The 24,964-nt window shown below is 40.2% G+C and overlaps 1 protein-coding gene across 4 annotated transcripts in view; it reads left to right on the top strand.

Annotated features, from left to right (window-relative positions):
- Window positions 1–23,945, top strand: part of LOC307018895 (casein kinase I) — a 29,593-nt gene extending 5,648 nt beyond the window's left edge. The window contains exons 3-12 of one of the 4 annotated variants that reach the window (XM_079649395.1): window positions 564–633; window positions 2,876–3,024; window positions 3,396–3,630; window positions 4,871–4,956; window positions 5,068–5,152; window positions 5,303–5,448; window positions 7,445–7,525; window positions 9,594–9,695; window positions 12,260–12,366; window positions 22,868–23,945. In XM_079649395.1, coding sequence (XP_079505521.1) covers window positions 564–633; window positions 2,876–3,024; window positions 3,396–3,630; window positions 4,871–4,956; window positions 5,068–5,152; window positions 5,303–5,448; window positions 7,445–7,525; window positions 9,594–9,695; window positions 12,260–12,366; window positions 22,868–22,922 — 1,116 coding nt within the window. In that variant the 3' untranslated portion in view covers window positions 22,923–23,945. Of the gene's footprint in view, window positions 1–563; window positions 634–2,875; window positions 3,025–3,395; window positions 3,631–4,870; window positions 4,957–5,067; window positions 5,153–5,299; window positions 5,449–7,444; window positions 7,526–9,593; window positions 9,696–12,259; window positions 12,367–22,867 lie in introns of all 4 variants that reach the window. The other 3 variants (XM_079649394.1, XM_079649397.1, XM_079649396.1) reach the window with 3 other exon arrangements.
- Window positions 23,946–24,964: the final 1,019 nt, after the last annotated feature.

Here is a 24,964-nt window from a genome sequence, read left to right as displayed (position 1 = left end):
GTTACGAAAATACAATAAACACAGCAGCATAATAATACATCACATCTTTGATGTTTTCTTTATAATCATGGATCTTTGAATGGGTTTACCAAGCCTGTAAAGCTGGAATTTAATTCTTCTTTTTTTTTTACTGTTGAGTGGCCTTTGACATTTGCTCCGGGTGCAACTAAAGCCTTAAAGTGTTGATTATATTTTGTATTATGTAGTGGAATAAAAGTACACAAATGACCTCTCAATTTATTTTAAGCATAAAATGGAAATACTCAAGTAAATAATAATAATAACTAAGTACAGTACTTGTACTTAGTTACTTTGCACCACTGTCCTTATATAGCTTTGTAGGACAGCACACTTTATTAGTCTAAGTAAGAAGGAGCATTATTCTTCCATTTTTCATATGAAGCTGTTTCACATTGTACTTAACCATCCTATACTTGCAACAATTGGGATCCTCAGTATGACAGCAGTGTCAGAAAAATGTATATTATGAAATGGGTTTTATTTGTTTACTACTACCTCTGTTGTGTGACTATTGTTATTGAGACATCATCCTCCTTTTGTAGGAGCCTATCAAGTCCCGGGCGCCACAGCTTCACCTAGAATATCGCTTCTACAAACAGCTGGGGAGTTCAGGTAAGGCTTTCACTAAGTCTTCTACTGTGACAATCGGCAGAGTCTTAATGAAAGGATTTCCATGTGACTAACATTCATAAGAATAAGGAGTTTTGTTCGTTTGATAAACACAAATATGAATTAGTAAATTAGCCTTTTCAAGTTCTCCTTTTTATCATGATTTCTGAAAGAGAAGTCCCATATTAGTCAAACAATTCTGCTGATTTGACCATATTTTTGGCCCATTTGGAATACCTGATTGATTTTGCACTGATCTTATATCTTGCTACACTTTTGACCTAGGGAGGGTGTAGTCTCGATGTTTTGGACATGTTGATGCTCTCCCTCTATTGTGCCGATGTCCAGAGGCCTGTACTACAAAGCCGGTTCAACATATGTTTGAGTTAGCCGGTTGGCCTAATCCAAAACATACGCGCTCTCGCTAAATGTTCCTACGACGCGGGTTATCAAGTGGATCGCTCAAACCAGCCGTGTCCTATCTAGTTAGGTGCACGTTCACATGAAAGGGGTGGTATTTGGAGCATTCGACCAATCACAAACATGGACAAGCGTACTGACAGCGCAGCGCGTCATACTTCCTGAATGAAAAGTCAACTATAATATTAGACAAATATGAAGAAGTTACACTTTAAAAATCCATGACTTAAACACTTTATCCAAGATAAAAGCCACATAGTTGCACCTGCAAGGTGAATACAGCTGGTCTTAAAATGTATGGAAAAGGTCTTAAAAAAGGTCTTAAAAGGTATTACATTTGACTTCAGGATTCCTGCATATACCCTGGATGTAAATGATAATGGGACACATCGACGTCTGCACTCACAGTGCCGCGGACTGTACTTAATGTTACTCTGATCCGGTTGCTTATATTGTGGCAGATATTTAAGTAAGCTTTCTTAACGCTAATGTCATAATAGTCAGATTGCTCTGAAGATGGGAGGTGATATTCTATTCATTTTCACGTTCACACAGTCGGTGATTTTTGCCGGCCGTCTTTCCTGCAACGGCAGTTTTTCTGTATTTCCTTTCTCCTGTAATATGACTTGATATATTTAAACTCTGCACACTGAGCTCTGATTGGTCAGCAGGCGGTGCTTTCTCTGAGTTGATCTCTTAGCCTGCAACCTAACCTGCTCCGGGGCAGGTTATCTGTTCAGCATAAGTTACCATGGAGATCTAGCCTGCTAAAAAGAGAACCAGCGTCGTAGGACCGGAAACCCCGAGTTTTCCCTGAAGTTAGCGCACTAAGCGAAAATCCGGCTTCGTAGTACAGGCCTCAGATCAACTAGTATGAGTTGTTAGTGAAGCAACAACAGCAACAACAACAACAACGACAGACAAGACCCCTTGATTAATTGGAACACGGGAACAGACCAGAAGGATTGCCATTGGATATTAAACCCACCGTCTCTGCAGTGCAAACTTAGCCACTTGTGCGCTTCATAAAGAGTATACAGATTTCACTTTCCTGCGTTATATGTAAAAAATATAATTTCCATTTGTGTTTACCCAAAAATATTTTAATAACTAGATGGTATTAAAACAACAAAATCGCTGGTGGTGCAATAAAAAAAAGCACAAGATTCAATCTTGATGGTTTCTGCGACATCGGAAATCACTACTTTATTTTGTCCCACAGCGTGAGAGCAGCAAAGGTACAGTGCAGATAAAAGGCGAATGTAGAAAATGTAGACTGAGAGAGAATTACGATTTTAAATAAGTCATGTTTAAAAACAGAAACGCCCAAAACACACAGAATTGAGTTAAGACAACATACACAGAGCCTGCAATTTAGCTTTTATTCACAGTAGGTCACTGGATAACCACTTCTTCAATGTAGCCTAGGTCACATGCACACGGCTAAAATAATGAAGACATATCTCTGTTAAAAGATATTCATATCATTAATTTGCTGTTGAATTAAGTATTGTATTGTATTTTGAGCGGAGTCAACTCACCCAGCCATTGTGGCTTTTAGGTGGATATTTCACGAGTTCATGATTTATTGTCATTCTAGAGACAGGGTTGCACAAGCTGTAGTCCCAGTTTCTACTCAAGGAAAAGATAAACAATTGATGATGGTCTAGTGGAGTCCTACAGCCTGAGGAGAGAGGCTGCTCTGGGTGGGTCTGACAGCAGATGCTTCAGTATGGCCTGCCAGACAGAAGCTAACTGCACCGTGTTGATTTCTCAATGTGTCCAACTCCTGTTCTGACTGTCCTTTCTCTGTGTGTTCACCCAGAGGGTGTGCCCCAGGTATTTTACTTTGGACCGTGTGGTAAATACAACGCTATGGTTCTGGAGCTGCTGGGACCCAGCCTAGAAGATCTGTTTGACCTCTGTGACCGGACCTTCTCTCTGAAAACTGTCCTCATGATAGCTATACAGCTGGTAAAACCGATTTATTTTGATTTTGATCTCTAAACACAGAATTCCTTTATTCGTCCCACAGAGGGGAAATGTACATTGTTGCAGCAAATGTATGGATAAAGATGTAAAAAACCCAATTAGATATAAGTCATGCTCATGATGTTTTCAACAAAATGATTACAATTTACAGAAATATACATTCAGGTAGATAAGTAAGTAAAAGCAATATATATAAAATAAATGTAACAATGTAGCATGAAGTGTGGTAGCAGGTCAATTACAGCAGTGAGATTCTCCAGTAATGGATGGACTAACTGCACAACAGTGGTGACATAGTCATTATTCTTTTTCTCTTATTCTTAGCCTTTTGTGCTCTGTTCTTTTTCCTTTAGATCACCCGCATGGAGTTTGTCCACACCAGAAGCTTGATCTATCGGGACGTGAAGCCTGAAAACTTCCTGGTGGGCCGACCGGGCTCCAAACGGCAACACACCATCCACATCATAGACTTCGGCCTGGCCAAGGAATACATTGACCCAGAGACGAAGAAACACATCCCATACAGAGAGCACAAGAGTCTGACTGGAACGGCTAGATACATGAGCATCAATACACATCTGGGGAAAGGTAAGCATTACATTACATTGCATTTAGCTGACGCTTTTATCCAAAGCCACTTACAATAAGTGCATTCGACCAAGCGTGCCATCATTAGCAGCACGCTAATGATACCTATGTACCATATCAACCATAGATGTCTAGGCGTGTGTGTAAGCAAAATACGTTTCATTTGCGTTTCGATAATTATTAATAAATTCAATAATTAGGTGAGGATTCTGCAGAATTTTGTACAAATATTGTAGAAACACAACAAAATCACACAATTGTGATATGATATAAGTGTCTTCTACCTGAGAAAATCCGTGGAGCAATTTACATATAAGGAGTATAAAGTGTACATAAGATTTGAAATTGCACTATTAATAAAAATAAGATAATTAGCATTTAAGAAATGCAACAATGGAACGAATCAGCACTTTGTAGGCCTGTGACCACATAGCGCCTTGATCTGGCAGAAAGACACTGGCAGGGAGCTCGGGAGAACAACTTAGTTTGTGATGTGAACACCGGCCCTCATTTTCAAAGATTATCTTACACATATTGAATGCTCTCAAAAAGCTATTTTGTTTCATTTAAAATGCCAAATCGCACATTCCGCTTATTTTGCCTGTAGACCTCACTTTTATAATACCAAATAATTGTATTATTTTATACTTGCAAAGTTCTAGCTGATTGAGCAACAGGAGCGTTCGCTTGTCCATCAAGTGAACTTGTTTCTTTGTTTGGCTCAGCTCAATGCAAGTAACTATACAGAAAAGTGCCTTTTTTAGCACGTTCCCTCCCAGGAAAATGGCCTTTTCTCCGCGGCCAGTTGTCCCCAAGTTAAGGACGGTTGAAGATGAAAAATTGTGCAAAAAAGGGGAAAATGGACACGGTTAAATGTGGTGAAACAATTGGGACTGAATTAATGATGTTGTTTTGTTGAGTGTAGAGAGTTCTGATATTTAGGTTTTTATAATATCACATAGTTTTGGAAAACGTGCTCCCCAAGGTCACATATTTCAAATCGTTTTTGTCAGTCAGTCAATTGAAAAATATATAGAAAATAAGTATATTTGCGTAATTGCTAAATAAATAGTGTGAAATATTAGAGGGTCATCACAATTATAAGCTATTTATTCTTGTAATAATGATCTTGTCACTGTTTTCATTCTGATTGAGTTTGAAGGCCTACTCAATATGGGACAAACAACCCCATCTGTCGTGATCAAGAGTAATTAAAGCCTTTGGTTTTCCTGTGTTTCAGAGCAAAGCCGGCGGGATGATTTGGAAGCTCTAGGTCACATGTTCATGTACTTCCTGCGAGGCAGCCTACCCTGGCAGGGCCTCAAGGTGAGTGTTTATCAGTCCTGTCAGATTTGTTTTTCCCTCTGCATCACCTCTCCTAAGCTGCCTTCCATTACAAACAGTGAATACATTCCTTCATGTCTCCAACTTCATAAGGCTGACACTCTGAAAGAACGTTATCAAAAGATAGGAGACACAAAGAGAGACACACCTATAGAGGTCCTCTGTGAAAACTTCCCAGGTGTGTATATACACAGCTCTACAAATTAAATACAAAATATTGTGTTGCAGCTGTTGCAAATATGGTCAAGTTAGCATATGTTGATCAAATCTTGTGTCTCATTGTTTGAATGTGTGTGTGGGTTTGGTACCTGTGTGATTGTAACAGAAGAGATGGCCACCTACCTGCGGTACGTGCGTCGACTGGATTTCTTCGAGAAGCCAGATTACGACTACCTGAGGAAACTCTTCACAGACCTCTTCGATAGGAACGGATACATCTTTGACTACCAGTACGACTGGACCGGGAAGCCTCTGGTTAGTTTCTGCTCACTGTCAGCTGATACCCCATTGTATCATTATACTAATTTAAGCGGCCAATGTCATTAAGAAATCAAACTGAAAATCAACTCAAAAGTAAAACGGCCGCTGAGGCACCAGATAGCGAAACTCTTTATTACTTTTATTTCCATTAACCAATGCGAACAAAATACAATGAAAAGGTTTCCAATGTATAATAGCCCTGTGGCATGCTTTTTCATTTAAAGACATCTGGCTTCTGGTCCACCACCTGTTTCCAATATGTACATAATCACCAGGATCCCAAAGCTGCCTTCAGAATAGAGCTTAAAGCAACTACTTCAATTAACTTAAATTACACTAATATAAAATGGTACATTTACAATAAACAAAAATGACAATAAATGTTTAACTATTTAATAGGGCTGTACCCGAATATCCGAATATTTGTTCGTTGGAGTACTATTCGGGTTTCAATTTCGTTATTGTTTTTTTGTGGCAGCCGCAGAGCAGCGCGGCTGCCAAATTGAATTTATTAAAAACTCCAATATCAACGTAAGAGCTTGTGGCTCTTCGAGGGGTGCTAACACTTAACCATAAACTTTATTCTTTACTGTCTCCATCTTTATAATGTAGATAGGCCTATTACTTTTTCTCTGTTAGTCTCCGTCACGTTGTTTCCATAGCAACAATAACTTCCTGTCAACAGCGCTAACTCTCCTTCAAAATAAAAGCATGACCATACAAAATAGGAAGCCAAGCCAAATTACACTTAAGAAAGTGTTGTAGTCGAGTCACCAATTCACGAGTCCAAGTCAATCTCGAGTCACCACTCTTCGAGTCCGAGTCCAGGACTCGAGTACTCCATCTCTGATAAGACATATACAACTGCAACGAAAGTAACACACACAATGCAATATCCTTTTCAATTTCAAGGAACACAAATTGGGTTATATACATTAACACATAACTATAAAACAACAATACTGTAGAATAACAAAATGAATGCCGTGAATACACCGAAATACACGTGTTGAAGCGGTTTGCTGCAGATTACTACGCACCCCCCCTTCCAAATCATCCCGCCGAATATTCGCTGCTGATTAGTACCGAATATCTGGAGCCCGAAAAATGATATTCGGGACAGCCCTACAATTTAATAACATGATCAACATATAGCTTCAACACTGATCAACTACTGTATAAAGAACAACTGAAAAAGTAGCCATGCTAGTAATGACATGACCTTACTTCCAGTCAAAGCAACTAAAACCTCACTTGTATCTGCAGTCCCTGGGCAGGTACACGTATAACAATCAACAAACACTAAAAACGTAATGCCAATCACACTAACAATTCAAACAGGTCAAAGTACAGATGTATACAATATAAATACTAGTACATTTGTCAATATAACTATAAATGTACTCTTCATTCAAATGTGCATCTCAAGTTACTGTAAAATGCTTGATGGTTGGTTTTAAGATCAGCTGGAAGCATATGCAAATGTTCCATTGCATGTATACAATTACCTTTAATCTGAATAGACTCAATTGACGGAGGTCAGCAGAAACAATGTTTACATTTTTGTATTTCAAATAATGTGATATGAGTTTAGTGGTGATGTTTAAATGTGAGTGTTAATTAGTTTTGAATGGTAAAATAGTTGATTTAACAGTATTATCCATTAGATCCAGGGTTCCCAACCTTAGTAAACCTGAGGGGTCAACAGACACATTCACCTTTTTTTTAGATATTCCTCAGATTTTCACAAAATGATTGTTTTTGAGGTTGTCTTTATAATTGAATTTGTCATGAATTACTGAGTAGGATGAAACAATGTAAAAAGCAAAAATCCCTCCTTGGTTTAAGTGGCCACCTCAGAGCAAAGAAGGTTGGAAATAACTGCACAAAATCAGTAATAGAATATAAAGTCCAGAAAATGAAATGTCATGTCACTGAATGTGTATTTTATTACTTCGATCTGATGTTAACCCCCACCTCCTGTGTTTAGCCCACTCCTATTGGTCCAGTGGCCAGTGAGACTCCACTTCAAACGAGTAGCCGAGAGAAAGCACCGCAGACCAAAAACCAGGTACACACTCTGAACACACACGCAACTCAGTTAGGTTGCTAACTGAGTGAAACAAAGGATCTGAGGGGCAGCCTAGTACATGTTGCTGTTCTTTTAATTGGCACGCACTGAAAATAGCACATGTGAGTACAGAAGTATGAAAATACTTCTCTTGATACATGGTGCAATGGAATCGAGATAATGCCACCCCACGACTCCTTTATAACGATAGCAGACACACATTAATAATATCATAATGATATAGCCTAAGTTTAGTGGGATCTCCTGAGTTCTTCTTTGACCTTTCAGCCGCAGATAGCAAGAGCAAATCCATGAGTTTGTCTCTAGACTGGCTTCCCATCTCTGAACCAGCCGCACTCTGCTGGCCGCATGCTGCCTTCCTCCCTAAAAATGAGTAAAGCTAAATTGCCATTATTAAACATTGGTTGAACGTTCTTCTTGTTTGGTCCAATCAAAAGTGGACAGTAGATGTGTGTGGACAGTGTTTAACAGAAGGGCTTGAACACACTGAGCTCAGGTGGTGGTAAAGATTCTTGTTTTCTTCTTCAGCCACCATCACAGCTGTAGTCAGACTGGATCAGCAGCACAGAACATATGTTGTGCCTGATGTTAGGTTCAGGATAGCTTCTTATTGCTTTGGTGTTTTTTAGGGAGATACATTTGTCTCAAATATTTTCTTGAGTTTCCAATTCTGTTTTTTTGCATTTGTGGAAGGTGTTTTACTTTTGAAGAATGCACACAAGTTGTTGCTCTGTTCCACTAAAGAGAACAACTTGTGGGACCCTTTTTGTGTTCAAGTGTTGAAAGAAATCCAGTTTCTGTATATGTTATGTCAAACAGTATGAAATGTTAGTTTTTGTTGTATTTCATCAAAGAATAATGCAGAATCGCGACAAAACTAGTCCATATAAATATTCATACGTTCGACCCAAATACACTTTGGCCAGTAAAATCTAAAAAGAACATTTAGTGTATATTATATACGTCCGGCCCCTAACACTAAATTCACCTGATTTCAGTTAAATAACGGCAAGTTTTTTCCTTCCCTATTGTAACCCGAGGGATGCAGCAGCAGGGCAGGTTGGAACATAAACAGGTTCTTAAATGACTTAACCACAACACTGACTGCCATGGAAGTAGAGGGGGGGGGGAATGGGGAGAAGCACGACCCGTGTCAGTTGACTGAAACGACGCTCTCAGCTCGGGTGCAGAGTGTCAGTGAACTCTCCTAAAAGACTTCTGTATTCAGCTAACAGCAGCCCATCAGCAGAACAGAACTATATGAGTTCATACTCAAACTACAATCTATTATGCTCTGAGAAGGTGGAAATCTCAAATAATGAACAAATGCACTAAATGGTGGGTCTTATGGGTAAGAATGCAGGCAGATATAGGAGTTAATTGTGGTCTATCTGATGAGTGAATAATTTGTTTCTCCTATCAGGTAAGGTGTATTGAAGAATGAAATAAATAACACATTTTTTATGTTTCTAAACATCTACAATAGATAAGAAAAAACAGGCAAATCCTGATTCAGCTATAATATAACTCTTAGCATTCCAATGTGTCTGTTTTCAAATAACCTGTGTGGCTGACAATTCCAATCCATTTGAAGCAGAACAAATTGTGTCTCCTTATCATTATCTTTGCATGCCTCCTTCTTTTGCATTCACACACACACAGATGCCCATCGGTCAACGTTTCAAAAGGCGTCTGTAGTTACACTGCAGGCCTTTGGGGCAGGTGAGGTGAGGCAGCAAAGAAAATAGCCCTTCTGCGTGGGGATCTATAGTCTCCTTTGCACTCTCACTGTACTGCACACCCTCCACCAAATACTGACTCTGAACTCACTATTTATTTTCTCTTTCCTCGTTCTTTTTTTTTTCCTCACACCGCCCACTCCTCTTTTCCGTCTGCTCGTCTTCCCACTTCTCCCTCGCCTTCCTTCTATCATGACTGTTCCTCTTTTCCACGGCGGGCCTCTTCTTCCATTTTATTTGTACTCTTCACCTTTTCCCTCCCTCTCCTGTGTGGTTTCTCCTGCGATTGGGCTTCCTGTCTCCTCTAGTCTCCAGAGGGGAAAGGCAGTGAGTCGCAGCCCACTCCAGTGACCAATCGAGAGCTGCTGGGCTCCCATCTCACTGCTGATAGGCTGGGCGGGTCCGTCCAGGTACTGAGAGGAAGGGTTAGCCCTGCTGGCTTCTTGTCTGTCTGCCAACCTGTATCTGTCCGCCTGCATGACCTTCTCCAAGACAGAGCAGGGCTCACCCCAATGCTGTTTCCTCACATGGGACTATGGTTGTAGAAATCAAAAACCCTTCATGTATCCATGTAAGGTTTGCAAATCATGGAATCATTAGGGCCACATGAGAACCTTTTTTTTGGGGACGTGACCAAAAGTAAAAAAAAAAAAAGGTTGAGTTCTGATTTTTTTTTCAGATTTATGAGAACAATTCTCAGAATTCTGAGATTAAAAAATAAATCCTCGAAATAAATTATAAAAAAAATGTTCATAATATTTTTGGTCACGTCCCAAAAACTGTTTCTCACGTGTCCCTAATCCTCTCATAGCAAAGCATCAATTAGGGAATGTCACAATTATTTCCAAACTATCAGTTTGTTTTTCACATTAGATACTGGAGACTTTCTGTAAGAGGACAGCAGGTCTGGCATCTATGCTGACAGAGCAGAGAGTATTTCCAAATCTATCTCAATGCTTACTAACTTGATGTTTTTTTTTAATAGCGATGGTGCAGTGAGGACGTCTTTGTGTAGAAAAACCAAGACGTTAACATCCCTAGGGCTCCCTAAAAAAAAGTGATGGAATTGTAACATATGATCTTTGGCCAACACATGTTTATGATACTTACACATTTTGTTCAGCAGGGTTGGTCTCCCCTATTTCTTAAGCGTAAATATAATCAAATAATTTAAAAGCTAACAGTAGGCTCTGTACAAAGTACATCACCTTCACACTGCTGCCCTTCACCAGCGCTAAGCTAAAGGTGGCTAATGTTCTGCTGCTTGATGTTTAGTAGCCTCACTTTTTTAGGACACATTGAAGCTTCAGACATTCATCAGTGAGGTACTCCCTAATGTATTTTCCTGTCATCTTACTAAAAACGTGCAGACAGGTGAACTGGAAGTGCTTAAATGCTAACTTTCTTCTGGGTTTTATGACTCATTCCTGCACCACTCAATGCACTGAGGCAATGGTAGGTTTCTTATGTTAGCTGAAATGATCAAGGTAGAATCACACAGCTGTTGTCTTGTAGGAATTTGTACTTTTCCAGAAGCAGCGTCAGGTTTGTAAACGAAGCCTTTGTTTGTGTTCAGCAGACTACAGTTAATTGACCGGCAAGAAAACGTGTATGCTGTTTGATTGATCAACCAGGGTAGCTAAGGCCTGAGTATGGAGAGCAGCTGTAGCCACTTCAAATCTGTCACCTTTTGCAACATTCCCACAAACAAAGCAATCTCATTTTGTGGCAGTGTGAAAACGTGTTTATTTTTCGAAAAGGTTTTATTTATATTTAACCAGGTTAAAGACTCATTGAGATTCCAATCTCTTTTCCAGAAGTGACCTGGCCAAGAAGGGCAGCATGAACAAAGTTAAAACGGATCAAACACAGACAATACAGGCAGACAAATACAGCTGTAAAACACAAATCAAACGGCACATTAGCCAGTCAATATGCAAAATAAAAGAAACTACTGCAATCAAGTGGCAACATTTCAAAATGTATTTCTACTGTACAGTGTTGTGTCAAATGAATGCAGCCCACAGCAACATGAAGAAGAAGAGTGGGGGGAGAATGTAATGAATCCAGTAGAAAGTGGTGTGTAACACATGCACACCCGGATATCTCTCACCAGGAAGACAGAGCATGACATTGACTGCCTATAATAAGGCTCAGCATGTCAGAACTAGGGCTTGGCGATATTATGGATATTTGATTGGTTGTGATATGAGGCTACATATCGTCTTATATTTTGATCATTCTTTTATCATCAACTTTGCCTGGTTTTAAAGGCAAAGTTAAGTAAACATTGTTCTAAATCTTCTTTTATTTGCGTTTGCTTTTTTTTTTATAGATGTGACGTTGAGACGCGCCCCAAAGTGCTGAAATGCTAACTCATTTCGAGGGTTAAGACTCATTCCTGCACTACTCTATTGGCATTAAGTGGGCGGTCCTTACATTTTGTATTAAAGTTGACATTCCAGGTGCACTAAATGCATGGGAAATACAACTAGAAATGGAGATGTGTGAAATGTTGAAATGAATAGTAACCCGCTGTATGAGCATGTATGTGATGTCAGAGCTGTTAGAACCAATCATGTCCAGTCCCAAGAGTAGTCATTGCTTTTTGTTATAAGGCATTAAGTGAACTTGCAGCTTTTTTGCATGGCAGCAATATCAATGTTTTAAATGCCTTCCTGGAGGTCACAGCCCTTATGGACTATTCAGACAACGTCCACATTAGGCTGGCTACATCTGAAAACATTTCCCTTTTGTGAGGATGGACAGCAGGAAACTGATGGCCTGAGAGGATCTGGGCTGGAATTTGTGCAAAGAAATAAGAAGATGGCTTTGAATTGCTAAACCATTGTTTTGTTTCGTCAGTGTACAGAGAACTTGTTGTTTTCACACTCAAACAGTGTTTATTTGATCCCTCTGTTATGGGACTTTCGGCCACCTGTACTCATTACTCTCTTTTACTTCTCAACTCCAGGTGATGAGTTCAACCAATGGGGAGCTGAATACAGACGACCCCACTGCAGGACACTCCAACGCACCAATCACAGCCAACGCAGAGGTGGAAGTGGCTGATGATACCAAGTAAGGGCACAAACGTTAAAGCAATATATGTATATAAGACTTTTTCCAACTAAGCCACTTTAAATAGTAGAACTAGGGTGTTACAGACTTATGTCATGATTTTCCTTTTCTACAAATCCTCTCCACCACACAGAGTTCCCGTTGCCGGTCAACATGTCCGTTAAAGTTTAAATCTTCCGGACAAAATGAGAAAAGTGCCGGTCAAAGGTGTTCTTTGCTATTTATTGTGCTTTAAAACAAATGTATATGATATTAAACAAACTAATTATAGTAGATTAACTATTCAAAAGTGTACAGTAACTTACAATAACACAGGAATAATAAACGGAGCGCTCTCTCCCTCTCCTGACAGCCCGCCAGTATCATGCAGCTCGCGGATCTGTAAAAATAAACATATCTATAACTAGTTACGGTAGTTTGAGAGGTAATTAAAATAGCTACGTGTGATATTCTAACCTGAAGTGTGTGTTTAGTCCGCTCACCGCTGCATGGGATCATGCAGAGCTGCGTGTCGACTCGTCAGCAGCAGCTGATCTCTCTCTCCCGTCAGATTAGAATTTACTCACGTTTATGTCCATATTGATCAGATCTAGCTAGTTCTAGCTAATGATAGGACTACCTGCTTATTAAAAGACACCTAAACAATAAGCGTCGCTGTGCAACTGGGTGAGGCCACAAAGTATAGTGCAGCATTATGCATTTGTTTACATACCCACCGGAACCCCGAGGCATTAGCAACAGATCAACGCACAATCAACCCATACAGGACATCTCTTTCTCCACATTAAGTGATAGACACATAGACTGTATATATAAAGGGTTAGATATTAAAATTGACTCTTCTTGTCTGTCAAACACTCTTCTTGTCTGTCACACACTCTTCTTGTCTGTCACACACTCTTCTTGTCTGTCACACACTCTCCTTGCCTGTCACACACTCTCCTTGCCTGTCACACACTCTTCTTGTCTGTCACACACTCTCCTTGTCTGTCACACACTCTTCTTGTCTGTCACACACTCTTCTTGTCTGTCAATCAATCAATCAATCAATCAATGTTTATTTAAATAGCCCAATATCACAAATGTTACCTTTGTCTCAGTGGACTTCACAGTTTGTACAGAATATCAGTATGACAATACGACACCCTCTGTCCTTAGACCCTCACATCGTACAAGGAAAAACTTCCAGAGAAAACCCACAGTTTAAAGGGAAAAATGGGAGAAACCTCAGGGAGAGCAACAGAGGAGGGGTCTCTCTCCCAGGACGGACAGACGTGCAATAGATGCCGTGTGTAAATTGAAAAGATAATACATTTGCAACATAGGTAGTCCAAATGTTTGGAAATGCATGTGTGTATAATAGGAAGATGAATCCACGAGGATATCCATCCAGGACTTATGATCCAGGACCACAGCCACGACTCAAGATCCAGGACTCGCGATCCATGACACAGGACCGCAGGATCATCCATGACTCTGGATCCCGGTGTATATAGACACCAAAAAGAAAGAAATTTGGGGAAGCTGGGTTAAGGCGAGACACGGCAGGCAAAAACATCGTTTTTCATGCCCATGTCAATTTTGAGATTTTGTGCTATTTTGATTCAATAAGATGTTTTTCTTTCAGGCTTTTGGAAGGAAAACGTACAAAATACACATTTAGGTGTTTATTTTACTATAGTTTGTCTATTTCCGTCGGTAGATTTCTCCTAAATTCACCAAAAGTTAGCAATCTAACGTAACATAAAGTGCCGTGACCGCTGTTTGCTCCATGTCATGAGAGGTACCGTTGGAAAGCTCAGGTTCTCCTGCACAATCTCATCGGATCCAAATATGGTCATTTCCTTTGTATCAGCAGCCAATCGTGAAAGTACAAAGGGGTCATCTGACCAAAGAACGGAATCTTATTGGCTGGTGTCAATTTCTGACAACGTGATTGGTTCAGATGCGTCACGTGGTGCGCCATGACACTTCCTTGTTTATATTTGCGCTGAAAATTTAAATCTCAAAATGCCGAAACATCCGCGAAAAAATCGTTCAAAGAGAAGAGGACAACAATTGTCACTTGCACGTAGCAAGGTAGAAGACAAAACAAATGACCCCGAACCTGAAAAACCTTCACTTAGTGCGTCAATGCGCAAGCTGTCACCCAAAGAGCAGGAGGGTTTAGATAGCGCCACACAGCAGTGGCTGATAATACATGTAGCGCGGCTGAATGAACTGCTCAGTGGGTTGATTTGCCCAAATTGCGCAGGGACAGGGCTCAAAGTTAACATCGATCCGCAAAACCATGGTTTCTGTAGCAGCTTAATTTTAGAGTGCAGTCTGTGTGATGGTGGGTACCGCAAAAGTGTGTACACATCTACACGTCTTCAAGACGAAACCAGGAAGGATGTTGCTTTTGATGTGAATGTGAGAATGGTGCTCTTAGCGCACGAGTTAGGCTTGGGCTATGCAGCTCTGAAGAAAATAAGCAAAGTGTTGGGGATTCCTGCACTTCATCTCAAAACCTATCAGAGACATGACAAGAGAGTGACAGGTATAGAAACAGGATTGAGACCAAGAAAACTTGAACTATTGAATTCAGAGTATAACTTATCAGGATATTCAGTTGACTTATTTTTTTCTCTTATTAGTGGCAGAAATAGAGAGAGGCCTGGAGTCACTTCACAGGACAAGGGAGCAGGTCAGGCAGGCTTATGCAGATGTGGACCCAGATGTTGCAGAGTTGCTGAGGGAGGATGCAGAGGCAGTTATAAACATCAGCGTGTCATTTGATGGCACATGGCAAAAGCGAGGCTTCACATCCCATTATGGGATCGGTGTGTGCATTGACATCCTTACTGGATTGGTGATAGACTATGAAATCCTATCATCCTATTGCCATGCTTGTGCTCTAAAGGGAAATGCCAAGCAAGAGCAAAAGATTACAGAAGAGGAGTATGACAGTTGGCGACAGACACATAGTGATTGTGCAAGAAACTTTGCAGGGTCAAGCAAGGCAATGGAGCAGGAGTCAGCCAAGAGGATGTGGGCCAGGTCTGTGAATCGCCACCAGGTGCGGTACACAGAGATGTTGTCAGATGGGGATAGCGCAGCATTTAGGGAGGTGGTTGCACTGAACCCATACCCTGGGCATGAAGTGGTGAAATTAGAGTGCATTAATCATGCCCACAAGCGAATGGGTACAGCACTCAGAAAAATGAGTTCACAGAAAAAGTTAGGAGGGAAGGGTGTAGGGAAGCTGACTGCAAAGAAATGCAAAACTTTGCAAAATTATTACAGGGGGGCAATTCTCAACAACCAGGGTTCAATCGATAAAATGAAGGGAGAAATATGGGCAGGTCTCCTCCACGGCATGTCTACTGATGACAGCCCCTTACACACCAGGTGCAATCCCTCTTGGTGTTGGTATAGGAAAGCAGAGGATAATGGGGAAACACCTGGTAGCCACAAAGAACATGCTGGAAACTTTTTAAAGCGAGAGGTGGGGGAGAAGCTTATCCCTGTGTACCACCGCATGTCAAGTGACAGCCTGCTCCAGAGAATGCAGCATGGAGGTACTCAAAATGCCAATGAGTGCCTCAACTCTGTGATATGGGCGCGGTGTCCAAAAACGGTCTTTGTGGGGAAAAGCAGGGTTGAGGCAGCTGCAAGTATGGCCATCTCCACCTTTAATGAAGGTGCCTCTGCCATGCTGGCTGTTATGGAGAAGTTGTGGATCCAGAGCACAGCTGTTACTGTCAGCGCAATGAGACAAAGTGATTTGCTGAGAATTTCAAAAGCTGAGGCCATTACATCTGCTAGTTTGAAATATAGGCGCAAGAGTCTAAGCACAGCAAAAAAGGTGAAAAGACATCAGCAGGAGATGCAGGAGGGGCCTACTTATGTAGCAGGCATGGACTAGGATGGCAGTTCTGCAGTGCGTGTGTTACTGTGGTCGTAGTGTGTGTGTGTTACTGTGGTTTTGTTCATCAGGTACATACTGTGTTACTCAGTTTTCAGTTGTATTGTGTTTTATATGTTCTATATTGTTGTTGTTGTAAGTATTAGATTAGATATTGTGTCTGAAAATAGTGTCTTCCAATAAAACAAATATGGAATTTGACAATACATATCTTTAAAGGTCGTTTTCTCAAAATGAGTTTTTTCTCCTACTCTGAGCACAAAATGTCCACTTCAGTAGCACGTAGACACACCAAACCTTCCAGTTATATTCCTATCCATATTCTGAAGGCTTTTACAGAAGGGTTTGTTCATTTATCATTCATAGCCTGAATTATATAACATTTTATACCTAAAAACATGGCGAAAATTGATATTTTAGGGCTGTTGACAGTATTTTCTGATTTATTTAGTGATAAAAAGAGATATAAAAAATCCCTTCTGTAAAAGCCTTCAATTCTAATATGACAACAAAATGAAACAAGAATTTTGAACCTGGCTTTATCCAATAAAAAAAATTCGTTTCCTGAAATGTGTTAAAATATGCGCATATTTAATGAGATTATGGCTAATTTGCATATTTAAACATGCTATTTCTGAAAACTTGTAATACAAAAAACAATTGCCTTATTGTAAGTAATTAACTGGAGAAATTTCTAGCTGATATCTTTAAGTTAAAAAAATTACCCTATTCACCTGTAGTGTCTCGCCTTAATCGGAACATGAGAGTACACAGGTATAGACAAAGAGAAGGAAGAAGTACGATGTCCCCCGACAAACTAAGCCTATATCAGCAAAACTAGGGGCTGAATCTAATCAGCCCTAACTATAAGCTTTATCAAAAAGGAAGGTCTTAAGCGCACTCTTAAAAACGGATAGGGTGTCTGCCGCCCGAACACAAACTGGAAGCTGATTCCACAAAAGTGGAGCTTGATAAGAAAAGGCTCTGGCTCCCAATGTACTTTTAGAGACTCTAGGAACAACCAACAACCCTGCATTCTTGGAACGCATTGCCCTAGTAGGACAGTAGGGTATAATGAGTTCTTTAAGGTAAGATGGCGCCTGCCCATTAAGGGCTTTGTAGGTGAGAAGAAGAATTTTAAATTCTATCCTGTGTTCTATAGGGAGCCAGTGTAAGGCAGCCAGAACAGGAGTAATGTGGTCCGTTTTCCTAACTCTGGTTAGTACACGAGCTGCAGCATTTTGAATCAACAGAAGCGACTTGACTGACTTCTTGGTACACCCTGATAATAAGGAGTTACAATAATCCAGCCTTGAAGTAACAAATGCATGGACTAGTTTCTCTGCATCGTTTTGAGGCAAGATATGCCTGATTTTTGCAATGTTACGTAGATGGAAGTAGGCGGTCCTTGAAATTGATTTAATGTGGGTGTTAAAGGATAAATCCTGATCAAATATAACACCAAGATTCCTTACAGTCTCACTGGAGGCCAAATTAATGCCATCCATAGTTAGTATATCTTTAGATAATTTGTTTCGTAGATTCTTCGGGCCAAGTACAATAACTTCAGTTTTGGTCGTGTTTAACATCAAAAAATGTGAGGTCATCCACGTTTTTAAGTCCTTGAGGCAGTCTTGAATTTTATTTAGATGATTAATTTCATCAGGCTTGATTGATAAATATAGTTGAGTATCATCCGCATAGCAATGAAAGTTTACAGAATGATTCCTTATAATATTGCCTAACGGAGGCATATACAGTGGGGCAAAAAAGTATTTAGTCAGCCAACAATTGTGCAAGTTCTCCCACTTAAAAAGATGAGAGGCCTGTAATTTTCATCCTAGGTATACCTCAACTATGAGAGACAAAATGAGAAGAAAAAGAATCCAGAAAATCACATTGTCTGATTTTTAAAGAATTGATTTGCAAATTATGGTGGAGAATAAGTATTTGGTCAATAACAAAAGTTCATCTCAATACTTTGTTATATACCCTTTGTTGGCAATGACAGAGGTCAAACGTTTTCTGTAAGTCTTCACAAGGTTTTCACACACTGTTGCTGGTATTTTGGCCCATTCCTCCATGCAGATCTCATCTGATGTTTTGGGGCTTTCGCTGGGCAACACAGACTTTCAACTCCCTCCAAATATTTTCTATGGGGTTGAGATCTGGAGACTGGCTAGGCCACTCCAGGACCTTGAAATGCTTCTTACGAAACCACTCCTTCGTTGCCCGGGCGGTGTGTTTGGGATCATTGTCATGCTGAAAGACCCAGCCACGTTTCATCTTCAATGCCCTTGCTGATGGAAGGAGGTTGTCACTCAAAATCTCACGATACATGGCCCTATTCATTCTTTCCTTTACACGGATCAGTCGTCCTGGTCCCTTTGCAGAAAAACCACCCCAAAGCATGATGTTTCCACCCCCATGTTTCACAGTAGGTATGGTGTTCTTTGGATGCAACTCAGCATTCTTTCTCCTCCAAACACGTCTAGTTGAGTTTTTACCAAAAAGTTCTATTTTGGTTTCTTCTGACCATATGACATTCTCTCAATCCTCTTCTGGATCATCTAAATGCTCTCTAGCAAACTTCAGACGGGCCTGGACATGTACTGGCTTAAGCAGGGGGACACGTCTGGCACTGCAGGATTTGAGTCCCTGGCGGCGTAGTGTGTTACTGATGGTAGCCTTTGTTACTTTTGTCCCAGCTCTCTGCAGGTCATTGACTAGGTCCCCCCGTGTGGTTCTGGCATTTTTGCTCACGGTTCTTGTGATCATTTTGACCCCACGGGGTGAGATCTTGCATGGAGCCCCAGATCGAGGGAGATTATCAGTGGTCTTGAATGTCTTCCATTTTCTAATAATTGCTCCCACAGTTGATTTTTTCACACCAAGCTGCTTACCTATTGCAGATTCAGTCTTCCCAGCCTGGTGCAGGTCTACAATTTTGTTTCTGGTGTCCTTTGACAGCTCTTTGGTCTTGGCCATAGTGGAGTTTGGAGTGTGACTATTTGAGGTTGTGGACAGGTGTCTTTTATACTGATAACGAGTTCAAACAGGTGCCATTATTACAGTTAACAAGTGGAGGACAGAGGAGGCTCTTAAAGAAGAAGTTATAGGTCTGTGAGAGCCAGAAATCTTGTTTGTTTGTAGGTGACCAAATACTTATTTTCCACCATAATTTGCAAATAAAGTCTTTAAAAATCAGACAATGTGATTTTCTGGATTTCTTTTTCTCATTTTGTCTCTCATAGTTGAGGTATACCAAGGACGAAAATGACAGGCCTCTTTCATCTTTTCAAGTAGGAAAACTTGCACAATTGGTGGCTGACTAAATACTTTTTTGCCCCACTGTATAGTGTGAACAAAATAGGTCCAAGCACTGAGCCCTGTGGCACTCCATGGCTAACTTTGGTTTGCATGGAAGATTCATCGTTGACACGTACAAACTGAGAGCGTTCAGATAGATGGGACCTAAACCAGCCTAAAGCAGTTCCCTGTATGCCAACTAAGTGCTCTAGTCTTTGCAATAGGATATCATGGTCCATGGTATCAAATGCAGCACTAAGATCGAGCAAGACAAGAATAGAGACAAGTCCCTTGTCAGAGGCTATTAGAAGGTCATTTGTGACTTTAACCAGAGCTGTCTCTGTGCTATGTTGTGTTCTAAAGCCAGACTGAAAATCTTCAAATAAATCATAGTTTTTTAAGTAATCACACAGCTGTTTTGCGACTGCTTTCTCAAGAATCTTTGAGAGGAACGGAAGATTAGAAATAGGTCTATAGTTGGCAAAAACCTCTGGATCGAGGTTGTGCTTTTTAAGAACACACGTTGATGGTTTAGAAGAGAGAATCATTGAATTTAATTGTTCAAGGTTTATGGCTGAAAAGCATTCTAGTTTACTATCTAGTGTAATATTAGAACTTACGTTTCCGGGAGCTGTTGATAATACTATACTGGTCAAAGGCAAGAGGTCATTGATTTTGTTTCTAAGAGTAACAATTTTATCGTTAAAAAAGCACATAAAATCATTACTACTGAGTGCTATGGGAATAGAAGGCTCAGTCGAGCTGTGGCTCTCTGTCAGCCTGGCTACAGTGCTGAAAAGAAATATTGCATTATTCTTATTCTCCTCTATTAATGAAGAGTAGTAGGCTGCTCTCGCTTTACGCAGTGCTTTCTTATATTCATTGAGAGTAATATGCCAAATTAAACGAGATTCTTCAAGTTTAGTGGAACGCCATATCCTTTCAAGTTGTCTCGACTTTTGCTTTATTTTGCGGGTTTCGGCATTATGCCATGGAGCTAATCTATGTTGTTTTATTTTCTTCTTTTTCAAAGGAGCAACAGAGTCTAATTTTATACGCAGCGCATCTGTAGCACTATCAACAACATGATCAATTTGGGGTGGTGTACATTTTGTATAAGTTTCCTCCCCTACATGCAGACATGCTATCGAGTTAAGTATTGGTGGAATCTCTTCCTTAAATTTGGCTATAGCACTAACAGATAGGTTTCTGCTGCAGGAGCTTTTGGCTAATGCTTTGTAGTCTAGTAACAGTACTTCAAAAGTTACTAAGAAATGGTCGGATAAAGCAGGATTATGCGGTTCGACTAATAGTTGCTCAATTTCAATACCATAAGTCAGAACAAGGTCGAGAGTGTGATTATAGCAGTGGGTTGGTTTATTTACACTCTGACAGAAACCAACAGAATCTAATATAGAGTTAAATGCAACAGTAAGGCTATTTTTATCATCGTCAACATGAATATTAAAGTCACCTACGATAATTACTTTATCTGTTTTAAGTACCAAAGCTGATAAAAACTCAGAGAATTCTGAATAAGGACCTGGTGCACGGTACACTGTAACAAATAAGATTGGCTGCACAGTTTTCCAGGTCGGATGCGTAAGACTAAAAACGAGGCTTTCAGGTATAATTTAATTTTTGTTTAGTATTGATAAGTAAACTTGAGTCAAAGATTGCTGCAACTCCACCTCATCGGCCCGTGCCTCGGGCAATATGAGTATTGATATGGCTGGGTGGAGTGGCCTCATTTATGCTGACATATTCTTCATGTCTCAACCAAGTTTCAGTGAGACAGCATATATCAATATTATAATCTGATATTAAATCATTTACCAGTATTGCTTTAGATGCTAGAGATCTTATGTTTAAGAGACCACATTTAATCTTCCTGTTTTGTTGCACTGTAGTAGTTGTTACATTTACTTTTATTAGGTTATTATGTATGACACCTCTATTAGGTTTTACCTTAAATTGTCCTTGGGCAGACACACACACCGTTAATATTGGGTATTTTATTGGGTTCGGGATTCCTATGGATGACTGCCTAGGAGAGAGCGCAGAGAAGCGTGTAAGACTGCGACTCTGCCTCCTGGTCTCAACTCCAGTTTGTCATGGATTACGTCCACAAAGCCCTGAAATGTTTGCCGAAATGAGATTTGCACCTTCCAAAGTAGGATGAATGCCGTCTCTCTTAATCAGACCAGGTTTTCCCCAGAAGGCTGGGGACACTTTTAAAATATAAAGTGTCACACACTCTTCTTGTCTGTCACACACTCTTCTTGTCTGTCACACACTCTTCTTGTCTGTCACACACTTTTCTTGTCTGTCACACACTCTTATTGTCTGTCACACACTCTTCTTGTATGTCACACACTCTTCTTGTCAGTCACATAAGTGGCGCAACTGATGTGGTATTGCGCTGAGGGGAAATTATTTTGACCGGAGAGATTTAGATTTGCCGGTCTTCAGCATATTTTACCGGTCATAGTCCGGTAATTACCGGCTAACGGGAACTCTGCCACCACAACCTGATCATATTGCTGTTTTTCAATGAAAATTGTCATATTGATGCAAAAATGATAATTCTCTCCAATATCAGAAATCACATCAAAATTGTATCATCTGTTAAAATGATCTCAACTAGATATTCTTTATGAAACTGAACACCTATTCGAAGTACGCTGATGATGGTTTGTGTGTTTCAATATAGACTCCCAAAAGGAATGTTAGAATTATTAAAGCCCGTGAAAATGTGGATTCAGATCTTATAATGGTTAGATTTTATAAAGGAAAATATTTGTGTTGACGAACAGGGATGCACTGATTTATTCATCTCTCAGCCGATGTTCCCCTTTTGTCAGAAAAACAAATACATCTTTATTTGCTATAAAATATAAAGTGCCTTTCAGCCCTTCATCAAACCAACTTGGCAATAACCTGCTCAATGAGAACATGTCATTGTTTTCATTTCAAACAACCCCTGTATGCTATTTAGTTTTGTTCTCACTTTCTATTTTCTTTTTATTATTATTTAAATGTTTCACTCATCGTTTGTTATTTAATGTGCTATTTTTGGGTGGCTTAATAATATGATCTGTCAATCAAACTGTATTATCCTTATAACGGAAACAAGAGAACATTATAAGTTCCAAAAGTCAGTGGTCACTTCTCGTTCTCCAACATAACCTATTCTATCTGCCCACTCTCTATGATAATAGGACATATTTAACATCATCAAATTGTCAATGAATTAGTTGAACAAGACATGTGTGTGTGTTGCAGGTGCTGCTGTTTCTTCAAGAGGAGGAAGAGGAAAGCTCTCCAGAGACACAAATGAAGACGAGAGAGAAGATCTGCTCTCTGTTCTCTCTTTCTCTCTCCCTCTCTCTCTCTTTCTCTAGCCCTCTTCATATAAACCCCCCCCCCCCCCCTCTCTCTCTCTGCCCTTCCCCCTCAGCTGTGGGAGGTCCTGTAGTTTACTCTGGGTCGGCTGGACCACCGGCAGCAGATCCCGTCTGCTCTGCTCCTCTGGAGGGAGCAGACGGACAGAGTTTTCCTCGGAGCTTTAATTGTGGACCGGCTGGAGCCTTCATGTATTTATGGTCACAGACTGAACTGAAACTGGATCAACACACACACCGGAGTACAGGTGACCTCAGACAGTTGGTGGACTGCAAGAGGCGAGCTGATTGGCTGACAGGCTGGATCAGCTGGTGTACCGGCAGACTGGCTTTTCTTTTTTTCTTTTCTTTTTTTTTTTCTTCCTTACTGACTGGTTCAGAGGAGAGAGAATGTATTTCTGAGGAGATACAGATGAGAGGACAATAAAAGGATGGGAAGCAATGAGACTGTCAGACCACACTAACACACACACAAGCTGCACACTTTCTCAAGCTCATCATAAAGAGACTTCTTGGACAATACGATGCAGCTCTCGCACATAGTCTATATAGTTTTTATTCTCTAGGGTCTAAGGAAGTAGAGTGGCTCGGTCTATATCCTGCAACGGACTGGGCTCGGTGTTCTTCTCGGACACGTTCACCCTCAGAGGAAACCTCACAACCACCAGAAACAAAAGTTTAAAAAGATGTTTATGTGAAAACTATGCTTTTTGCTGTTTTAATTTGTAACTAAAAAGACTGTCTAAGATTTGGAACCTGTTCTTTTCTGTCTTTCTGAGTTCAACACGGTTATGTTTTGTAGCTTGGAGAGTGTTCCTCAAAATGTTGTTTTTTTAATAACTTGTATTTTTAATTTTCTGTTTTTTTCCCCCTCTTTCTCTCTGGGTTGGAGGATGGAAAGTTGGATAACTCAATTAAAAACAACCAAAAAAATAAAAGCTGATCTTTATTTAAGGGAATCATGAGTAATTTTTTTTTTTTAAGTTTAAGGGATATTTTTAGAGTATCATTTCACTAAACTATCACTGCAGATACAGTCATATTCCACAGGTAGGTCAGGGCTTGAGTCTTGAGAATCTGGACTGCCGCGTCATTCTATAGCTACTGTAGAGAAGCCTCAAACGGCTATTCACATCATGAAAACTTAATTTATGAGACACTCAAAAATATCTAATAATTTCAGAAATAGACTAAGCAAACACAATTCAATGTGATAGAGAAACTACAAAAATATAGGAACAATGTGGTTTATTTACAACTTGCCAATCTAGACATAACTGGTACAGGATAATATCAGATACACATCTCTCTGGAAATTGTCAGCACCATGCTCAAAGTGTGCGAAGGCAGAAGCTTAGGTCATATTAAACCACTTCACTTTTTAAGGGGAGACAATGTGACTAAATATATTATGGATATTCCCATGAGACTACCCCAGTTGATCAGTGAAATTACAATTTTAATTTTCACATTCAAACAGTCAGTTCATTTTTGCCAGCCGTTGATTTTCTTTCTCCTGTAATATGACTTGATCACTTTAAACTCTGCACGCTGAGCTCTGATTGGTCAGCAGACAGTGCTTTCACCGAGTTGAGCTCTTATCCTGGAACCTAACCTGCTCCCTAGCAGGCTAGCCGTTCAGCATAAGTTACCATGGAGATCTACCCCGGTAAGAAGAGAATCAGCGTTGTAGGACCGGAAACCCAGAGTTTTCCCTGAAGTTGGCTCGCTACACGAAAATCGGAAAATCCGGCTTCGTAGTACAGGCCTCTGAACAAATCTCAAGCCAGGTTTAACATTTGTTTGTTGACATATAAAAGTCAATGGGTTTTACAGAGAGTATTGTGTTAATCTCTTTGTATCATTCCATAAATGAGAGCATCGCCTACTGTCCACAGCCATAAAACATTTAGTATGCTATGTTTAAGTGGGGTTTTTTCTTTTTTTCCCCCAACAGAACAAAACAGCTTAGTCATGA

Source organism: Notothenia rossii, assembly GCF_949606895.1.
Source record: "Notothenia rossii genome assembly, chromosome: 9".
In the NCBI taxonomy this organism is placed as follows: Eukaryota; Metazoa; Chordata; class Actinopteri; order Perciformes; family Nototheniidae; genus Notothenia; species Notothenia rossii.
Note: the sequence above shows the minus strand (reverse complement) of the source record. Positions and strands in the feature narration are given on the sequence as shown.